General features: G+C 31.4%; 5 protein-coding genes across 8 annotated transcripts; 4 read left to right on the top strand and 1 right to left on the bottom strand.

Moving 5' to 3' along the window:
• Positions 1-325: 325 nt before the first annotated feature.
• Positions 326-7,424, top strand: LOC124495513 (uncharacterized). Of its 4 annotated transcripts, none has more exons than XM_075733463.1 (3): positions 326-627; positions 6,526-6,691; positions 6,789-7,424. In XM_075733463.1, the coding sequence occupies exons 2-3, from the start codon at positions 6,554-6,556 to the stop codon at positions 7,269-7,271; spliced, it is 621 nt and encodes a 206-aa protein (XP_075589578.1). In that variant the 5' UTR covers positions 326-627; positions 6,526-6,553; the 3' UTR covers positions 7,272-7,424. The 4 variants fall into 4 exon arrangements, with proteins under 4 accessions (XP_075589578.1, XP_046914861.1, XP_075589577.1 ...); XM_047058905.2 differs by lacking the exon at positions 326-627 and adding an exon at positions 5,453-6,213; XM_075733462.1 differs by lacking the exon at positions 326-627 and adding an exon at positions 5,756-5,993.
• Positions 3,285-4,402, top strand: LOC124495512 (transcription initiation factor IIB). Its single transcript, XM_047058904.2, has one exon. The coding sequence runs from the start codon at positions 3,290-3,292 to the stop codon at positions 4,400-4,402; it is 1,113 nt and encodes a 370-aa protein (XP_046914860.1). The 5' UTR covers positions 3,285-3,289.
• Positions 4,342-5,535, bottom strand: Sgt1 (suppressor of G2 allele of skp1). The gene is made up of 3 exons (XM_047058907.2): positions 5,394-5,535; positions 4,970-5,295; positions 4,342-4,910 (listed from the first exon to the last, which is right to left on the bottom strand). Exons 1-3 carry the CDS (start codon positions 5,464-5,466, stop codon positions 4,554-4,556), a joined length of 756 nt encoding a protein of 251 aa, XP_046914863.2. The 5' UTR covers positions 5,467-5,535; the 3' UTR covers positions 4,342-4,553.
• A 108-nt stretch (positions 7,425-7,532) lies between the features above and the next one.
• LOC124496063 (uncharacterized) lies at positions 7,533-9,967 on the top strand. Its single transcript, XM_047059525.2, has 3 exons — positions 7,533-9,048; positions 9,135-9,353; positions 9,406-9,967. The coding sequence occupies exons 1-3, from the start codon at positions 7,858-7,860 to the stop codon at positions 9,583-9,585; spliced, it is 1,590 nt and encodes a 529-aa protein (XP_046915481.2). The 5' UTR covers positions 7,533-7,857; the 3' UTR covers positions 9,586-9,967.
• Positions 9,968-10,523: 556 nt separating this feature from the next.
• Positions 10,524-17,035, top strand: LOC124496062 (vitellogenin-5). Its single transcript, XM_047059524.2, has 5 exons — positions 10,524-10,875; positions 10,937-11,109; positions 11,177-12,034; positions 12,115-15,669; positions 15,728-17,035. Exons 1-5 carry the CDS (start codon positions 10,824-10,826, stop codon positions 16,883-16,885), a joined length of 5,796 nt encoding a protein of 1,931 aa, XP_046915480.1. The 5' UTR covers positions 10,524-10,823; the 3' UTR covers positions 16,886-17,035.
• Positions 17,036-17,409: the final 374 nt, after the last annotated feature.

Raw genomic sequence — 17,409 nt, 5'->3', positions numbered from 1 at the left:
TTTTTTTTCTTGTCTGTGTGTGTGTGTTTGTGTCATTTGAAATGTTGTTATTTATTCAATGATTAATTAAATGCTAATTTAGCTAATTCTACGTTTTTGCTGCTGCTGATCGATTGATGGATTGATTGATTGAATTGATATATCAAATAACTGATTCGTATGATCATGATTAAGGGGCTTTGGATAACCAAAAATGATGCCAAATATTTGTTTGTGTGTGTGTGTGTGTATAATAATAATCTTATTGCAAACTTAGATATCATTTTCTTCTTCTTCTATTGATCAATAAAATTCCTCTTTGATTACAAACACGTACGACGAATGCAATACAAACATACACACACACACACACACACACACACACACAAAAAGAAATCACAACAAAAATTTGTGTGTAAAAAAAGCTAAATATATTTATAATTGATTGATCGATTGAATGAATATTTAGAATCATTGATTTTTCAAAACAAAGAAATATTATTATTTTACAATTATCTTTATGTTTGTGTATGTGTGTGTGTGTGTGCATGTTTTGATGTGATAATAATGTGACCTGATATTTGACTATTTAGTTTTGTTTTTGCATGATATTAATTTCTCATTCAAATTATATATCGATGAAATTTGGTAAGTAGTCATAATTAAATGATATTCAGATGATTTTTTTTTTTCATTGTTCATCCCCTCCCCTCGTCTTTTTCGTTTCAATTATTCATCAAAAAATAAAAATAAACGAATGATCAAATGTTATGTTGTCTTACAATCAACATAAGAAATTTATATTTAAAAAAAACTAAATGGAAAATTGTTACTTGTTCAGGTGTACAGATCATGTAATGATTTGTTGTTGTTGTTGTTTTTTTTTTGCCATTCCGGTCATGGATTTCAACCATTTATTTTATAATTGCGGCTATTTTCTTCATAACACAATAATGAACCCACTTGAATAATTTTTTTCAGCCTTCCACTTTTTTTTCTTATGGTCAAAATATTGAGAAAAAAAATATATACCGAAAAAAGAATCAAAATTCAACAATTCAAACCGTGTATGTGTTCACTTATCACAGAAACCCACACACATATACACATGGTTGAATGGACAGTTGGCACTTGGTTTTATAATGAAAATAAAAAAAAAATTACAAAGAGAAAAAATTCAGATTTTCGGTAACAACAGGTACTTGTTACTCATGTTGTCCATTGTATTATTATAGATACAGTGGTCAAAATGAAAAAAAAATGAAAATAATTCAGTCATATTCAGAATGACCGACATACATGCACACCTGAATGTGTGTAAACATAAGTGGTAAAATGTATACAAATAAATTTTATTATTATTCAATCAGTGTAAATATAAAGAAGAAAAAACCGCTCTTAAGCTGATTTCGATCTAATAAAGATCTAATTGAGTTCTCTCTCTCTCTTTCTCGATAATGTGAAAATTCACCATCAGTAATCGAATGGAAATGAAATGATTCATTGACAATACATCCATTCTTCTAGCGAAGAATTCATTCAATCAATTTGAATTATTGAATTTTAAACAATTTGATTTATAGCAGCAAGCATATATTATTATTATGAAATTTATCATCATTTTCAATTGCAAAACAGAACCATATAACATGTTTATAGCCAACAAAATGGCCATAAATATCATCATCATCATCATCATCATCAATAAAAAGAAAAAAAAATTCCAGAATCTTAATGTGCAGGAAAAAAAGAAATGACTCTATTGGACAACAACAATCATTTTGCATTTAATTCTGGTACATTGGAATTTTCCATTCTATTCTTCAATCCCAAATGACGAATGGCTAAATGATGACCACAAATTGACCATTTAAATAAGAGAGAACAAATTCTTTTTGGATAAAAAACGATCAACAAACAAATAAGATGAATTTTCTCATTTGTTGAAAAATGAGAATTTCATCTCATCATCCCCTCCAAAAAAAAAGGAAATGAAGTCAACAAAACAGCAAACTAAACCAAAAAAAATCCATACCAAATGTCGCCATGCAGTCTACCAAAATTGAAAAATAAGTTCATAACATCACCTTTGACCTGACACACATACAATATGTAAGATATTTTCTCTTCATGGTAATCTGATATGATAATGACAATACTGATGATGATCATGATCACCATACTGTTTGAATTCAACATAATAATACACACACACACACACACACAGAAGAAAAAATGGCCGGATCTTATTCAAAGAAAATTGTTTCAATTTGAGTATAAAAAAAACTATGATATTACCACTGTATGATGATGGTGGTGGTGGTGGTGAGATATTAAAGATCTACCATCATCATTACCAGAAAATAAAAATCAAGTAAATTTTCATATAGATAGAATGAGAAATGAAAGTCATTAACCATTTGGCTTACAAAATTACACATGGTATATACTCTTTATTCGTTGTTTTTCGGTTTTTTTCAACTATCTTAAACATTCATAAAAGGTCATGGAAGCAAATGGACCCAAAATGAAATGTTTTGCTAGCCCATAGAACCATCGAGTGAATATAAAATGAATGAATGAATGTTTTGAAATAACAATAAATTGCTTTGATTTCAACAATTTTTTTTTGTATTCGTGAGATACATTTGATGAACAAACAAACAAACAAACAAACAAAAATTTAAACTTGTTACAGTTGAACCAAAAAAAAAAATGGTTGAAGATATAGCGTCGTCAAGCAGTCTACCAAAATGGTGTTTATTTATTTATTTTTTTGCAAAAAAAAACATGCATATCATCCACAATGAGATAATCGGAACTTTGCATATAATCTAAATCTGTCTAAAACATGAGAATATCGTTGTACATCAAGAGGGATAACTCATAAAACTATGCAAAGTGAAAAAAAAACTTTGAATCGCACCTACTTGATTCCATATGATGACCATCATTCCACATTTGGACCAAATGTTTGTCTATACTTTATTTTGTTGCTTCAGATCAGATCATATTACACGCACACACAGAGAGAGAGACAGTTAATTTAATGAATTTGCACATAAAAAAAAGACAAAATATGTGAACAAAACAAAAGAAAAATTCTTGACCAAAACAAAACAAAACAAAAAACTCAATTACAACAACAACAAAAACAATAATAAATTAGAATTTGACATTCGAATATTCGATTCGATTGAAATGTAAATAACCGAATCGATAGAAATAGGAAATTCAATTGGTATAGTGGGAATAGTTTGTTTTTTTTTGTTTTTTTTTTTGTTTTCGTTCGTAATACAGGAAAAGAAAAATGACAAGCAATAATAATAATGGTGGTCATTGTAGTAAACAATTGATAAAATGTGAATATTGTCCCGAACAAACACCATTGATTGAAGATTATCATGCTGGTGATATGATATGTTCTGGTTGTGGTCTTGTTATTGGTGATCGTATTATCGATGTTGGTGCTGAATGGCGAAAATTTTCCAATGATCAAGTGAATAAATCACGTGTTGGATCATTAGATAGTGAACTATATGAATCGATGAATTTATCAACATTTATATCGAATCGTCCTAGTTGTACATCACATCAACAAAATACTAAAAATGATTTGAATGATGATCAATCCACTGATGGACAATTCATAGAAAATCCTTATATACGTCGTGATCCAACAAGGCCATATTATAATAAAAAATATTTAAACAATAATCAACGTGCTATAATTGTCGGTTTTAAAGATATTGCCGAAATGGCTGAAAAACTACAGACAACACGTCCGGTGATTGAAAGTGCACAAATGTTATTCAAACAAATGAAAACTAATTTGAATATATTTAAATCCTGTAACATACATATGCCATTAGCATCGGCATGTTTATATGTTGCATACAGGAATCAGAATGTACCACGAACATTTAAAGAAATCTGTGCCGTTTCTAAAGCAACTAAACGTGAAATAGCTAAATGTTATAAAATTATATCGAGAGAAATTGGCCAAACAATTTTACAGGCATCGGTTATTGATTATATTCCACGTTTTGTAGCACATTTAGGTCTTTCGAATAGGATTGAAAAATGTGCAAAAGAATTTATACCGAATATTGAATCAATTTTATCCGGTCGTAATCCAAGCACAATTGCATCATTGGCCATTTTGTTTGCAATTATAGTGACCGGAACAAGTATAGAACAGAATCAAACAATGGCGAAAACAAGAACCACCGTTTCGACAGAAAATAACAACAATAGTAATGATTGTAAATGTTGTACCGGAAAAATGACACAAACAATTCGTAGAATATCAGAGGTAACCGGTGCAGCGGAAACAACCATTAAAGAAGTTTATCATATTGCTAAGAATAATAAATATAAGGAATTATTTCCCGATGTTTTTAATTCACAAGAATCGAAATAAATATTAACAATCATCATCATCGATCATTGATATTCGATCGAAAATAACATTTTAAAAAATGTGTTTTTTTTTCTATTTGGCATATTTACATCTCATTTGCTTCGATTTTTTTTTAAAAATTTGATGGATGGATATAATTTTTTTGGAATTTTCATTCATTCCATTTACGATATTCACAATTATCCGGTGGTTTCATTTCCACTGTACTTTTTCCTACATCATTCCAATTAGTACTTAAAACCGTACCGTTTGATTCAACAAACGATTTATTCATGGCTCGACGTAAATTTTCATCACCAGAAGAATATATACGACGAAATAAGTCTTCAACACCATTTTCTTCTTGTTCATCGTCTTTTTCGACTTGTTTGACTAGTTCATCCCAATTACGCATCATTCCTTTTGTTTTGACATTATCGTTTGATGATGATCCTCCTGAATCCGTATTAGTAACTTTTGACAATGAATTCATCGGTATACATGTTTTCGGTTGATTGCATGGAACAGCCTGTGTAAAGAAAAAATAATTAAAAACTCTGGCTATACAAAAATCCATGATCACACAACCTCAAGTTTTTGCCAACGATAATTGGCCACTTTACGTAGCTTAATTTCGGCTTTTACAGATGTTACTTTCCAATTGGATTCCGATGGTATAATTTCACCATTCAAATCGAGAATAAGTTCGTAATGAATTTTTTCATTATCATTCTCCGTCTGATGTTCATAAGTGAAAATTATACGTCGTGGTTGAAATTCAACATGAACTTTTGATTTATCAATCTGTTTGATCATGACACCGATGACAATTAATTGATCAGTTTCATACCAATCAAATCGTGGCTTTTTTTTGCTGTTGTTGTGTTGGATTCCATTATCATTTGTTAAGTGGTCTTATCCAAGATGTCAGTATGAAAATCAATCAATCAATCGATAAAAAAAAAGAAATTTCTAGATTTTTTTGCAAAATAAAGTTGTAAACAAAACTCACATTGATGCATGCGTGCAAAACACAAAATAATACAACGAGGACGAAATTCATATTCATATAGAACGTAAACCATAAAACCATCTGTGTGTGTGTATAAACCAAGAATTACGTAACCTCAATCCTTTGTTATTGTGATCAAAAGCTGAATTAAAGATCAAAAATCCACAAAGTTTATTCAACCATCATGACTGATAATAAGTGAAAAATAAATAAATCTACTTTAAAACATGTTGGCCAATATAAATCGTTTCAATGATTTTTTGATTGTGGATTTTTTTGAAATCAAAAAAATTGATTAATCAAGAAAAAAAAATTTTCACTCAATCCTTGATGGGATTTACATTATTTCCCTTCATTTATTTCTATCATCACCCCCCCCATTCTCTTTATTTGTCTTTGACAATTTAAAGTAGCAAAAAATTATGATGAATACACCAGTCACACTCTCTTCTCTCATGCAACGTCATGTATCGTCCTTTTGTTTTTTTTTATGTTGTTGTTATTATTAAAATATCACATTATACCTCGCACCTACAATCGAACGTATAATAATAATAATAATGATGATGATGATGATGAGAATGACAATGACATTGAAATGTATGCAATTTTCTCTAAAAGTTATTGTTGTTAACTGCCTTTTAACTACACTAACAAATGGTTGATTTTTTTATGAAAATTGTATGATGTATGTGTGTGTGTCGTTGTGTGTATTTTGCAACTCTTATTGACAAACATCGAACGCAATACATTTACGGAACCAGATATAAAACAGAAAATCAAATGATTTTTAGATGATTATCATAACTAGAAAAAAAAGGTAAAAGCTAAAATATAAAAAAAAAATTGTATTTCAAGATTATTATCATCGAATGAAAGCTTATTATATAAAATTTATTTATATATACTTATATATTATTTGTCATCGTGTCATCATCAATCCATTGTCATTTGTTTTGGTTTTTTTTTCTCTTGCGGATTTGATCTTCCTGTCTTCTTTTTTTCGTTGTTGTTACCATATATTTTGATTTCTATTTTTTTTCTTGTGATCTATCTCATCATATTTTTTTACTGATTGAAAATTTTCTTTATTTTTTTTTCATTTGTTTCTTGTAACAATAACAATGACCAGTTATGTTACAAATAATGGTCGTTCAATAATGCTGATGGATAATAAATTGAAACGTGCAAAAATTTCATTAATCATATTATCGTTGTTACAATTGTTGGTCGTATTCATCTATATAACCATCAAGGATAATCTTAAAAGATTATCATCATCATCATCTAATCTTAAGGTTTGTTTGTTTGTTCATTTCATTGGTTATTTTAATAATTGCTGTTTTTCTCTTTCTCTCTCTCTCTCTCTCTCTGTTTTAATCATATGATACATAGGATGATATGTTCATCTTTAATCTCATTACATATTTTGGCCTTTCATTTTCATTGGCCGGTTTAATTGTGGCATTATTTGAAAATCATTGCTTTATCAGTTGTTTTGCTGTCACTAATCTTGGACATTTAATTGTTGTCATGACAAAAACATCACAATTAATATTATTTACCGGTTATTTTGCCATAAATATTGCCATAATAATGGTATCATTTGTTTATTGTCATTTATTGCGAATGAAATTGGTACAATTACATCTAAATCCAACAACAATGAATCACGGGACACAAAACAGTGGATCAATATTTAATGTTCAGGAAAATATTTTCCGCCAACCAATGCCACCATCGTATAAAGAGGTTATTAAACATCCGGATAAATATCCATGTTTATTCGATACGATTCATACACCACCGACATCAGAACAATTACAAGATGAAGCCAATAATGCCAAAGTTCCAGAGTATTCAACCATTTATCTTTGAGTGGATAAATTTTATTCATGTGTTCATTTTTTTTCCTTCATCATTTTGAATTTATATATCTCATTTTACTATTTTGTTGTATAATTCATTTGACTTTCATTGTTGTATTAATAATGATAATAATAATAAAAACCCATGTTTTTTTATATGAAACATTGTGAAAATTTTGAAAATAAAAAAATTTCATCATAACATTGTCTATGAAGGGTAATTTTTGTATTGCGCTAAAACTCACTGTCTCTCAGACACACACACACACACACACACACACTAACACATTGTTTTATTAGCCAACCCAGATTCATTTTATCATTCTGGGTTTGTTTTTATTTTTTTTTTTTGTTTATTATCTTCACCTTATTTTCTTCGTGATTATTATGGACATTTTAAAAGACCATTATCGAAAACAATCATTTTCCAATATAGATCGTTTCAATTTTGATCAAATTCATTTAAATTTATAGTTAACCAATTTATTATTCTTTGTTTATTGTTTCATCAATCATCAAAATATTATAAAAGTTAATTTTGAGAAAAAAAAATCACATTCTAAGAATGGGAAAAATAGCTGCCATCGTTGATAATAATGTTAATATTATCAAAACAAATGATCTCAACAATAATCATCAACAACAACAATCATCGGAACAAAATTCGAATGACAATTTCAAAATTGAATGGTTTCATGTCAACTTTATCGAACAATATTCCTAAACATAAACAGAAATCAAAACCGGCTTTATCCAATAAAACGAATGGAAAAATTGTAGTTAAAAATAATAAAACAATTGTCAAATCTAAAAACATTAAAAATGGTAAACAATTAAAATCAAAACGACGACGACAACGAAATTCGAATAAGAATAAGAATAAAAAATTAAGTAAAATGAATGGTTCTACTATATCCAACGCCTCTGCCATAACATCATCATCTGCAAATGAAACTAATAATAGTAATAATCAGAAAAAAATATCTTCATATCAAGATCAAACCAATATTCTGACATATTTTGATCCAACTAAAAAAGTACGTGATCCACTTACATTGGTTGAATGTCATCATTTTGATGATTCCATTCAATCACCAGTGGTTGTTAAAATTAAATTAGAAGCATTATTATTGATGGATTTACATGCACATTGTTCTCATAATGAAGTAATCGGTTGTCTTGGTGGCTATTATTGTCGTGTAACGAAAACATTATATGTATTAACTACAGTGCCTGGTTCATCTATTGAAGATCGTTTTAATCAATGTGAGCTGGATTCCGTTTCATATGTTAATTCAATTGAAGTTATAGAAAAACAGAATTTAAAAATGGTTGGATGGTATCATTCACATCCTAAATTTTCTACTAAACCATCCATATTGGATATACAAACACAGAAATGTTATCAAGGAATATTTTTGGAACGTTACATTAATGAAGAAAAAAATAAATCGATAAATAATAAACAGGAAAAAATTAATGACAATCTTTCGAAGGATGAACAACAACAACAACCACTTGAAGAAAATGAACGAACATTTGTCGGTTTCATTATTACACCATTTCTTGTTCAACCGATTGGACAAACCTTATCATCGAAATCATTCACTAGATATCAGCCACACTCTGAACGTTCGATTGGTTCAAAATTTATTGCTAATAATATTCCTTATGATTATCATCATCGTCATGATTCATCTTATTGTTATTTTACACCTGAATTAAATTCCATACTAGCCAGTACGATCAAATGTTTTTGGGCTAGTTCTCCTAAATACAGTAAAGATGTATGTGAATTTTTTTTTGCTGTTGTCTGTATTAATTTTGTTGATGATAATAATAATTTTGTTTTTCTCTCATTACCACACAATAGTCAATAAGAAATAATCCACAACGAGCTCATTGTCTGGTACCATATGAAATTGAAACAACAATGATACGTGATGAATGTTTCATATCATCCATAGCGAATGGTTTGAGTCAATTGTGTATAAAAATTTTATCCGATAATGATGAAAAAGAACAACAAATTGTAGATCTATTTCAACAATTTACACGGATTGGTTCGATTTATATAAACTATTTGGAAAAAGTAAGTGTTTTTAATTGAATTTTTTTTACCATTCTAATCAACCAATCAATAGATTATAGCTTCATTATCACATCATCTTCAAAATCCAAAAGTTAATTATCTTTGTACTGAAGAAGAACTTGCTCGTATTCGTGATCAATGTGTAGCGATTTTATCACAAGAATTGGCCAGAAATCGAAAAATATATGGCCATACAACTAGACATCGACAGGTGAAAAGACAATGGAAATAATTAACATTTATAAATACTTCATCATTCACACACACATTCATTTTATGTACAGCAAAAAAAAAATGTTCAGAATTCTCTTTTTTTTATTTTTTTATTTCTAATTCGAAATACATCATCATCATCACATTTGTAATCTTAAATGACTGAAAATTCACAAATTCATCATCATCATCATCATCATTGTATTTGTAGCCGTAATTAATTCATAATGGACCATGGACCATTCATATATAGTTTGATTTATTTAACATTTTCTTTTTTTTTAATATCTTGAATATCCTATCAAATCTTTTTGAAATTTCTTTCTTTTTTTTTGTCCCTAATATACACAACTATTGTGCACGGGCACTTTAAAAAATTAAAAATTTATTCCTTTTCTAAATGACCACCATATGATCATCATTTTTCATGTTATAATTTATAGTACATATGTACTTTATGACGTATTTAAATTTTCATTCACTAAAATTATTTGGTCTTTTCTTGACTAAAAAAAATCAAATATCAGATCATCATTCAAGTGCTATGGAAACTAAAAAAAAAAATTCGTAAGCGAAATTCACACAGGGAGCTTAGGTAAGCAAACGAACATTTGATAATTGACAGCCTGAAATGAAGAAAAAAAAAATAATCCATTCAAACATTCGATGATACACAAAGATCATCATCAATTAAATTTGATGACACTGTCATTATTTTCATTGATATCAGCATTGAGCTTTATACCAATTGATGATTGATATGTATCGATTACATTGAATAAAAACGATGAATTAAACTAATGATGATGATGATGATGAATTAATCGATTTCCCATAAACTCTCTTTGAGTATGGTTATCTTTTTATCGATTTGATTGAGAATTGAATTTGGATCAATTGCAGATTTATTCATTTTTTTGCTGAAAAATTAATTTTTTTTTCTTTTTTTGTCATTAGCTTATATTGGTGCAATTGTCAAATTTGCCAGTAAAGCAAAATGATTGCTATTTTATGTTTATTAGTAAAAAAAATGATAGATTAAATGATGTTTTCGGGGCCAACATGAATTGACGATTCATAGAAAAACTATAAATATTCAATCATCATCATCAGAACTTTGTTAGCGATTGAATTTTCATTCAATGCTAGTTTGTTTCAAACAAAGACAAAACTGATCAACATTTCAAGTGTAGTAAATAATTATCCAAATCAGTTTTGATTCTTAAATCTATTACGACAACAACAACAACAACAACAATGAAGACCTTATTGGGTCTCCTGTTTACTTCAGGCCTTTTGGTATCGGCAGGTATTGTGAAATTTTTAAATGATAATTGTTCAACATTTAATTGACAACATATTACTTACAGTATGGAGTTCCATTTCACCGATCCGATTGGCACCTGGACAAAGTTATATTTATTCTTATAGTGGTCGTTTGATCTCCGGTATCGCACAATTCGATTCGGATGCAGCCTTAATGGAAATCAAATCCGATATTGTACTTCAAGCTGAACAACAAGGTTCACATATTGCCATGCAGGTAATAAATGATAAATATTATATTAGCTATGAACGAAATGAATGAACTAAATTGATTACATTAATAGATGACAAACATTCGTATTGGCAAACACAATGGTCCTGTATCGGAAAAACTTTTCGGTCATGTTGTTGTTGATCATCAACCACAAAAAGAATATGAAGAACAACTTTCGAGACCAATCCGATTCTATTGGGATAATGGTCAGATTAAAGCTTTTGAAGCCGACGGTAATGAACAGGAATGGTCGATTAATATTAAGAAATCCATTCTTAGTTTGTTCAATATCAATTTGGTTCCCAAACGTGTTGTGACTGGACAACAATTGGTTCAAAAAGTTAACAATGTTTTTGGTATTCAGCAACAACATTTAAACGATGAACGATTAGTCGTCTATCCAGTATATGAAGATGGTACTAATGGTGTCTGTGAAACCGTATATCAGGTCATCTCAGCTAAAGATAAATGGACCACAGCCAATGGCGAACAAGATGAAGAAGAATCGATCCAAGTATTCAACGTAACTAAAACGCGAAACTATAATAATTGTTTGACACGACCAAGTTTGGAAAGTACAAACACTGATTATCGTGGTGCACCCGTCATTTGTCATGAAGGTAAATCCTATCCATTGATCAATGGTTATTATCCATCATTGAGTGAAGAACATCAACTTGGTGGCTGTCAACAACACCAAGATCAAACTAGCCAAGATGGTTCAGCCGTCAACCTATATAATTATGTTAAATATAACATTTCATCTTCCAAACAAACAACACGAATTGATTCAGTCTATGGTCAAGGTAAAACTGTTTATGAAACCAAAGGTAAACAATTGGTAATCATCTCGGAGCAGAATGCTACCTTGATGGATATCGTTTCAACTGCTAAATTGGGTGCCATTCGACAAATTCGAAGCATTTTGGTAAGAAATTTTATTCCATATATATTCTAAAATTCACATTTGAATTTCTAATAAAATACATTCTCTCTATTCCTTTTCAGTTGCATCAAGAATTGTCATACCGAATTCCAGAAACTGAAACTCAATTGGACATCCCATACTATCATTTGTTTGGACAAGTTGATAAACAAGAATTGAAAGAACTCATTCCAGGTTTATTGGCATCAGTTTCATCTGATATCGAAGCCACATTGAATGAACCATCGAAAAACACAATGCAAAAAGTTGTACAATTAGCTAACGCTATGGCCGTTTTGGATGCTGAACATTTCGAAGAATTATTCGAAACAGTAGCCAAACAAGGTCGATCACATCGTGCTACTGCACACGAACGAATGAATAGAAAATTATTTTTGGATTTACTCTGCTACGCTGGTACCACCGACGCTGCTTTGTTTATCAAAAAATTATACGAACAAGATCGTGTTACAACCACTGAAGTCAAAGAAATGATTGAATCTGTTCCACAAAACTTATTCTTAGTCGATGCTAAAGTTGTTGAAGAATATTTGAACATGTTTCTCAGTGAAAAAGTTCAACAACAACGACATTTAGCCTCATCGACTGGTATTGCTTTGGGTAAATTGATTAATCAAGCTACCATCAAACGACAACAAATCAAAGGTGACATCCATGATGAACAATCAATTCGACGACAACAACATGCACAGGCTGAATTGAAAAGAAACACTATCCGTGTTCGACGATCGGCTCCATGGCATCAACATTTCCGCCACGATTTGTTGGAACAAAATGAAGTTTCACAAGTGATGCAAGTATTGGCTAAAGCCTTGAAAACATGCACTACTTTCCATCAAAAAGTTACATTGATTGAAACATTGGCCCATACTGGAACTGCCGAAGCATTGGCCATTCTTGCTCCATACGTTCGAGATGAAATTTTGAATGAAGAAATGCCTGGATATCCAGTTGAAAATGATAACGAAATCAGTCAAGAACGTAACTTTATCCGTCAAGTTTGCATCTATGCTTTGACCCATATTGCACCGGCTAATACACCACAAGTTCGAGCATTGATGTTGCCAATATTCCAGAACAAAAATGAACCATATGAAGTACGTATTGCTGCCTTCACTGTATTGCTTGGTTGTAATCCGGGTAAATATGTTTTGGAACGAATCAGTACTGAAATGCATCATGAAACCAATCGTCAAGTGAAATCATTTGTTATCTCTTCATTGGAAACAATTGCTAACTTTACTGAACCATCAACCAGACAATTAGCTGAAGATGTACGATTTGCTTTGGGATTTGCCCCAAAAGATGAATACGGAATGTATTATTCTAAAATGGTCGGTGAAAGTTATTACGATGAAAGCAAACAATACGGTATGAACATTATGGCCGAATGGGTTTCCAGTAATGTTTCGAAAATTCCACGATCCGGTTATCTTGCCGTTCGTGAAACTGATGGGCCAACACAAGAAATTCCAATTGAAGTAGGCTACAATGTTAAAGGTTTGGACAGCATCATTGAACGTTTGACATCATCGAATGGAATCATCAACGATGTTCTTCAATCATTCAGCTCTTATGGTAAAGATCGTCGTTTGTTGAAACGAAAAGCTGGATCTGCCCAGGAAACATTGCAAGCATTGAAAGAAAAATTAGATCTCACTGTACGAACAGAAGAAGAACCGAAAGCAACCGTCTTTTTCAAACTATTCGAACAAACCAGCTATTATGCATTTGATCGTCAATATGTTCAACAATTATTGGATTCAGCTGAAGATTCTATCAAAGATATTATTGGCCAATTGTCTAAAGGTCAGCAATATCATTACATCAAATTAGTTTTGCCCAAACAATTGTACAAGGTTGTTTCATCGGAAATCGGTTTGCCCATCGTTGTCACACAACGATACCCAACCATCGTTTCAGTGAAAATCAATGAAGCTAAAGTTGAATTTGTTAACCGACAACAATCTGAACAAGAACAAGATCGATCATCATCAGAATCATCAACATCATCTGGTTCATCCTCGTTCCCACAAGGTGTCAACTTTACCGCTCAAATTGAACCATCAATTCATCATAGTAGCTATTATTTTATCTTTGCTCTTACACCAATCAACACCGAAGCTATTGGTGCCCATATTTCAAGAGAATCACGTGTTGCCGTTCCAGTGGATTTGAGTGTCAGTTATTGGCATCCAACCAAACAACTTAGCTGGTCGATTACACCAAAAGTACCACAAGAAATATATCATCATCAAACTGAAGCTAAAACTTTTATCAACAAAGCTAAAATTGCCGGATCCCCCGAACGTGAATGGTTATCAGAAACTAGTACTACTATTCGTACTCAGCCTATTCCATTCAAATATGAAAAACAATATGGCAAACAAGAATTAGGTATTGGATTGAATGTTAAAGTTACAACCGAAAGTGCTAATCGTTTCAGTCAACCATGGTATAAATCGGAAACAGCTGAAAAATACGGTTATTTAGCCGGATTGATTGAATTATGGAACAACGATGAAATGACACCATGTTCTGTTCATTTAATGTTGGATGCTGATGAACAAAACCCGGTAACTGGTTTGGAAATGGCTATCCGATACAAAAAATTGAACCTTGCTGAACGTTTGGAATCTGAAGAAAACTATGACAACGATGAATATCAACAAGAAAATGACAATCAAGAATACTTTGCTCGTAATCGTCAACAAATGTTGTGGAATAAAAGGAATCAAAACGAAAAGATTGGTAAATGGTCAACATCAAAAGAAATGAAACAATCAATCAAAAATATGATACAAAAATGGAACAAAGTAGCATCCGGTTCTGAATATTCAGTTTCGGATAAAACCGATATTGAAGCTCATTGTGTTGAAGTTAAAGCTCAAACACAAAGCGCAAAGGCTACCAGTTTTGCCGCAAAATTTTTATTGGCTCATACCTATGATTTGAAAAACTATTGGACTAATGTTCGTGCTGTTGCCAAATCATTGGAAACCGAATCGGAAACCAAAGAATCACAAAAGAATGTTTGCTTCGATTCATATGTTGCATTCCCAAAACAACCAAGTGAATTCTATTATGAACCAATTGCTAATCAAGAAATGAAAGCATCAATCAAAGCTCAACTTAATTTTGGTCATGATTGTCAAACTGGCAGCCGTGTACAAATATCTGGTCATATGGAAACCGGTGAAGAGAAAGTGATTTCGGAACGTGATCTCGAAAGCACACAAGAAACTCGTGGACCAGCACAAAAAGATTGGTTCTATCAACAATGTCAGATTGATCGTGCTGATGGTAAAACCGCAAGCTCTGCTTGCCAACGTGCATTGGTTGAAGATTCATATTTCAAACAATTAACACTTGACATTGAATATGATGATATTCCGGATGAAGTTTTCAATTTGACCAACAAACTAGCTACAGCAGCTAAAGTTGCCTATTATAGCCATTTAGATGAAAATCAAATGGTCGAAAATGAAGCTGGTAAAATGAAAGTTACCGTTCAATATTCGACCAGATTTGCCAACGCTCCAATGGTCAATGTTGATTTTAAGACACACAAACAGAATGTATGTTTCGAAAAAGTCTACACTCCATATTTCCGACCGGTAAGTTGTTTGATTATTTAATTGAACAAAATATATTCATTTTTAATCATCTCATTAGGTTTCTGCTTTGTATTCAACAGTACAAGTGTACAAAAACTTGTTGACCGCATACGAAAGTACTGGCCGTTGTTCAATGATGGAAGATTACATCCGTACATTCGATAATGTTAGCATTGAATTGCCCGATTCAACATGTCAATATTTATTAGCAAAAGATTGTTCATCATCCGAACGATTCTCAATCTTAGCTCGACAATTGGATACCGAAGCAAAAACGAAAGAAGCCACTATTTATGTTGATGGTAAAGAAATTGTATTGACACCACCGACCAGTGAAAATTCGGCACAAATCCGTGTTGATGGCGAAGTGAAAGAATTGACTGTTTCTAAAGCTTTAGTTATGTCGGATAAAAAAATGACCATCTATGTTCGTGAAACTAGCTCGCCAACATCATCACCAATGGTCGTTTTGGAACACCAACAACATGATTTTAGCGTTGTATATGATGGTAAAAATATTGAAGTTAAAGTTGGTCAACAATACAAAGGTGAAACCTGTGGTATCTGTGGTGATAATAATCATGAATCCGATAACGAATTTACCGGACCTGATACCTGTCAATATCAGAATAGCGAGGATTTCATCAATAGTTATGGTATGGCTGGTCAACATTGTCAGCGCTCACCAAGAACTAAAGGTGTAAAAATTTGTGCCAAAAAAGAAGCCACAATCAACAAATACGTATCGCCAGGTTATCGATCACTTGCCCGAATGATTGGTGAATACAAAGCTCAACAGAAAACAAATCGAATGAGCCAGATTGAACGACGATCACAACAGGAAGAAATGGCCCGTGCACAGCAAAAACTTTTAGAACAAGCCTTAGCACGACAACATCAACAACAAAAAAATGCCGCTACAGAAAGTGAAACTAAATCAATTAAAGATGAAATTCAACGTTATCGAACAATTGCAATCAGACATGGTGATCGATATTGTTTCTCAATGCAGCCAGTTCTTGCCTGTATTGAAGGCAAATCTCGTCCAACTGAAATGCGACCACAATTATTGCAATTCCATTGTCTTCCTACACAATCGGTATCAGCACAACGACTTGTTGAACAATCACAATATCGTGTGTTGGAAATTTTTGGCAAAAAACCAGCCGAATTAGCTTTAACACTTCAGGTACCTGTTGCCTGTCAAAAAGCATAAATTATTCTTCACCACAAAACTCACACTACACTTCACGAATATTTGAATTTCTAAATGTTCAATAAAACACATGTATTTTATTATATTTAATTTTAAAAATTTTTCATCCATAATGGGAAAAATAAATTTGACGCAAAATTCATTCGCTCATCATTCAGGATAATTTTATCGACAATTTATTTTAATGATAACATTAACATAAAAACCTGTTGAAAATTATCTATCAATCGATAAATAAAATGTTGTAGTGATGTGGTTTGATTTCCGGATCTGATTATGTTTGTCTCTTAAAACATTAAGTATAAGTTTTGGTTATTTCCGTATATTGCCCTGCGAAAAAATGAGTCATAAAATCATGATGACTTTTCCTGGCAACGACAACAACCACGGCAACAAGTCAAAAAAAAATGGCATCAGGTTTTGTTAAATCGATAACAAACAAGTTTTTTTTCTCTTCTATTCCCATCAATATACAAATCAGAAAGCGACTCAGTCATTATTAAATCTGCTTGTGTTTTGATTTT

The sequence above is a fragment of the Dermatophagoides farinae genome, chromosome 8, assembly GCF_024713945.1.
Source record: "Dermatophagoides farinae isolate YC_2012a chromosome 8, ASM2471394v1, whole genome shotgun sequence".
NCBI classification, from domain to species: domain Eukaryota; kingdom Metazoa; phylum Arthropoda; class Arachnida; order Sarcoptiformes; family Pyroglyphidae; genus Dermatophagoides; species Dermatophagoides farinae.
The sequence above is the reverse complement of the archived record's forward strand: the minus strand, read 5'-3'. Positions and strand labels throughout refer to the sequence as shown.

Coding starts and splice junctions, on each gene's coding strand:
- LOC124495513 (XM_075733462.1), top strand. CDS start 5,884: ATGTTGTTGTTATTATTAAAATATCACATTATACCTCGCACCTACAAT. Junction 5,994..6,525: donor AATGACAATGACATTGAAAT/GTATGCAATTTT, acceptor AACAATGACCAG/TTATGTTACAAATAATGGTC. Junction 6,692..6,788: donor CATCATCATCTAATCTTAAG/GTTTGTTTGTTT, acceptor TATGATACATAG/GATGATATGTTCATCTTTAA.
- LOC124496063 (XM_047059525.2), top strand. CDS start 7,858: ATGTTAATATTATCAAAACAAATGATCTCAACAATAATCATCAACAAC. Junction 9,049..9,134: donor CTCCTAAATACAGTAAAGAT/GTATGTGAATTT, acceptor ACCACACAATAG/TCAATAAGAAATAATCCACA. Junction 9,354..9,405: donor ATATAAACTATTTGGAAAAA/GTAAGTGTTTTT, acceptor ACCAATCAATAG/ATTATAGCTTCATTATCACA.
- Sgt1 (XM_047058907.2), bottom strand. CDS start 5,466: ATGGTTTACGTTCTATATGAATATGAATTTCGTCCTCGTTGTATTATT. Junction 5,296..5,393: donor TTTTGCACGCATGCATCAAT/GTGAGTTTTGTT, acceptor ATCTTGGATAAG/ACCACTTAACAAATGATAAT. Junction 4,911..4,969: donor ATCGTTGGCAAAAACTTGAG/GTTGTGTGATCA, acceptor TTCTTTACACAG/GCTGTTCCATGCAATCAACC.
- LOC124495512 (XM_047058904.2), top strand. CDS start 3,290: ATGACAAGCAATAATAATAATGGTGGTCATTGTAGTAAACAATTGATA.
- LOC124496062 (XM_047059524.2), top strand. CDS start 10,824: ATGAAGACCTTATTGGGTCTCCTGTTTACTTCAGGCCTTTTGGTATCG. Junction 10,876..10,936: donor AGGCCTTTTGGTATCGGCAG/GTATTGTGAAAT, acceptor TATTACTTACAG/TATGGAGTTCCATTTCACCG. Junction 12,035..12,114: donor GACAAATTCGAAGCATTTTG/GTAAGAAATTTT, acceptor ATTCCTTTTCAG/TTGCATCAAGAATTGTCATA.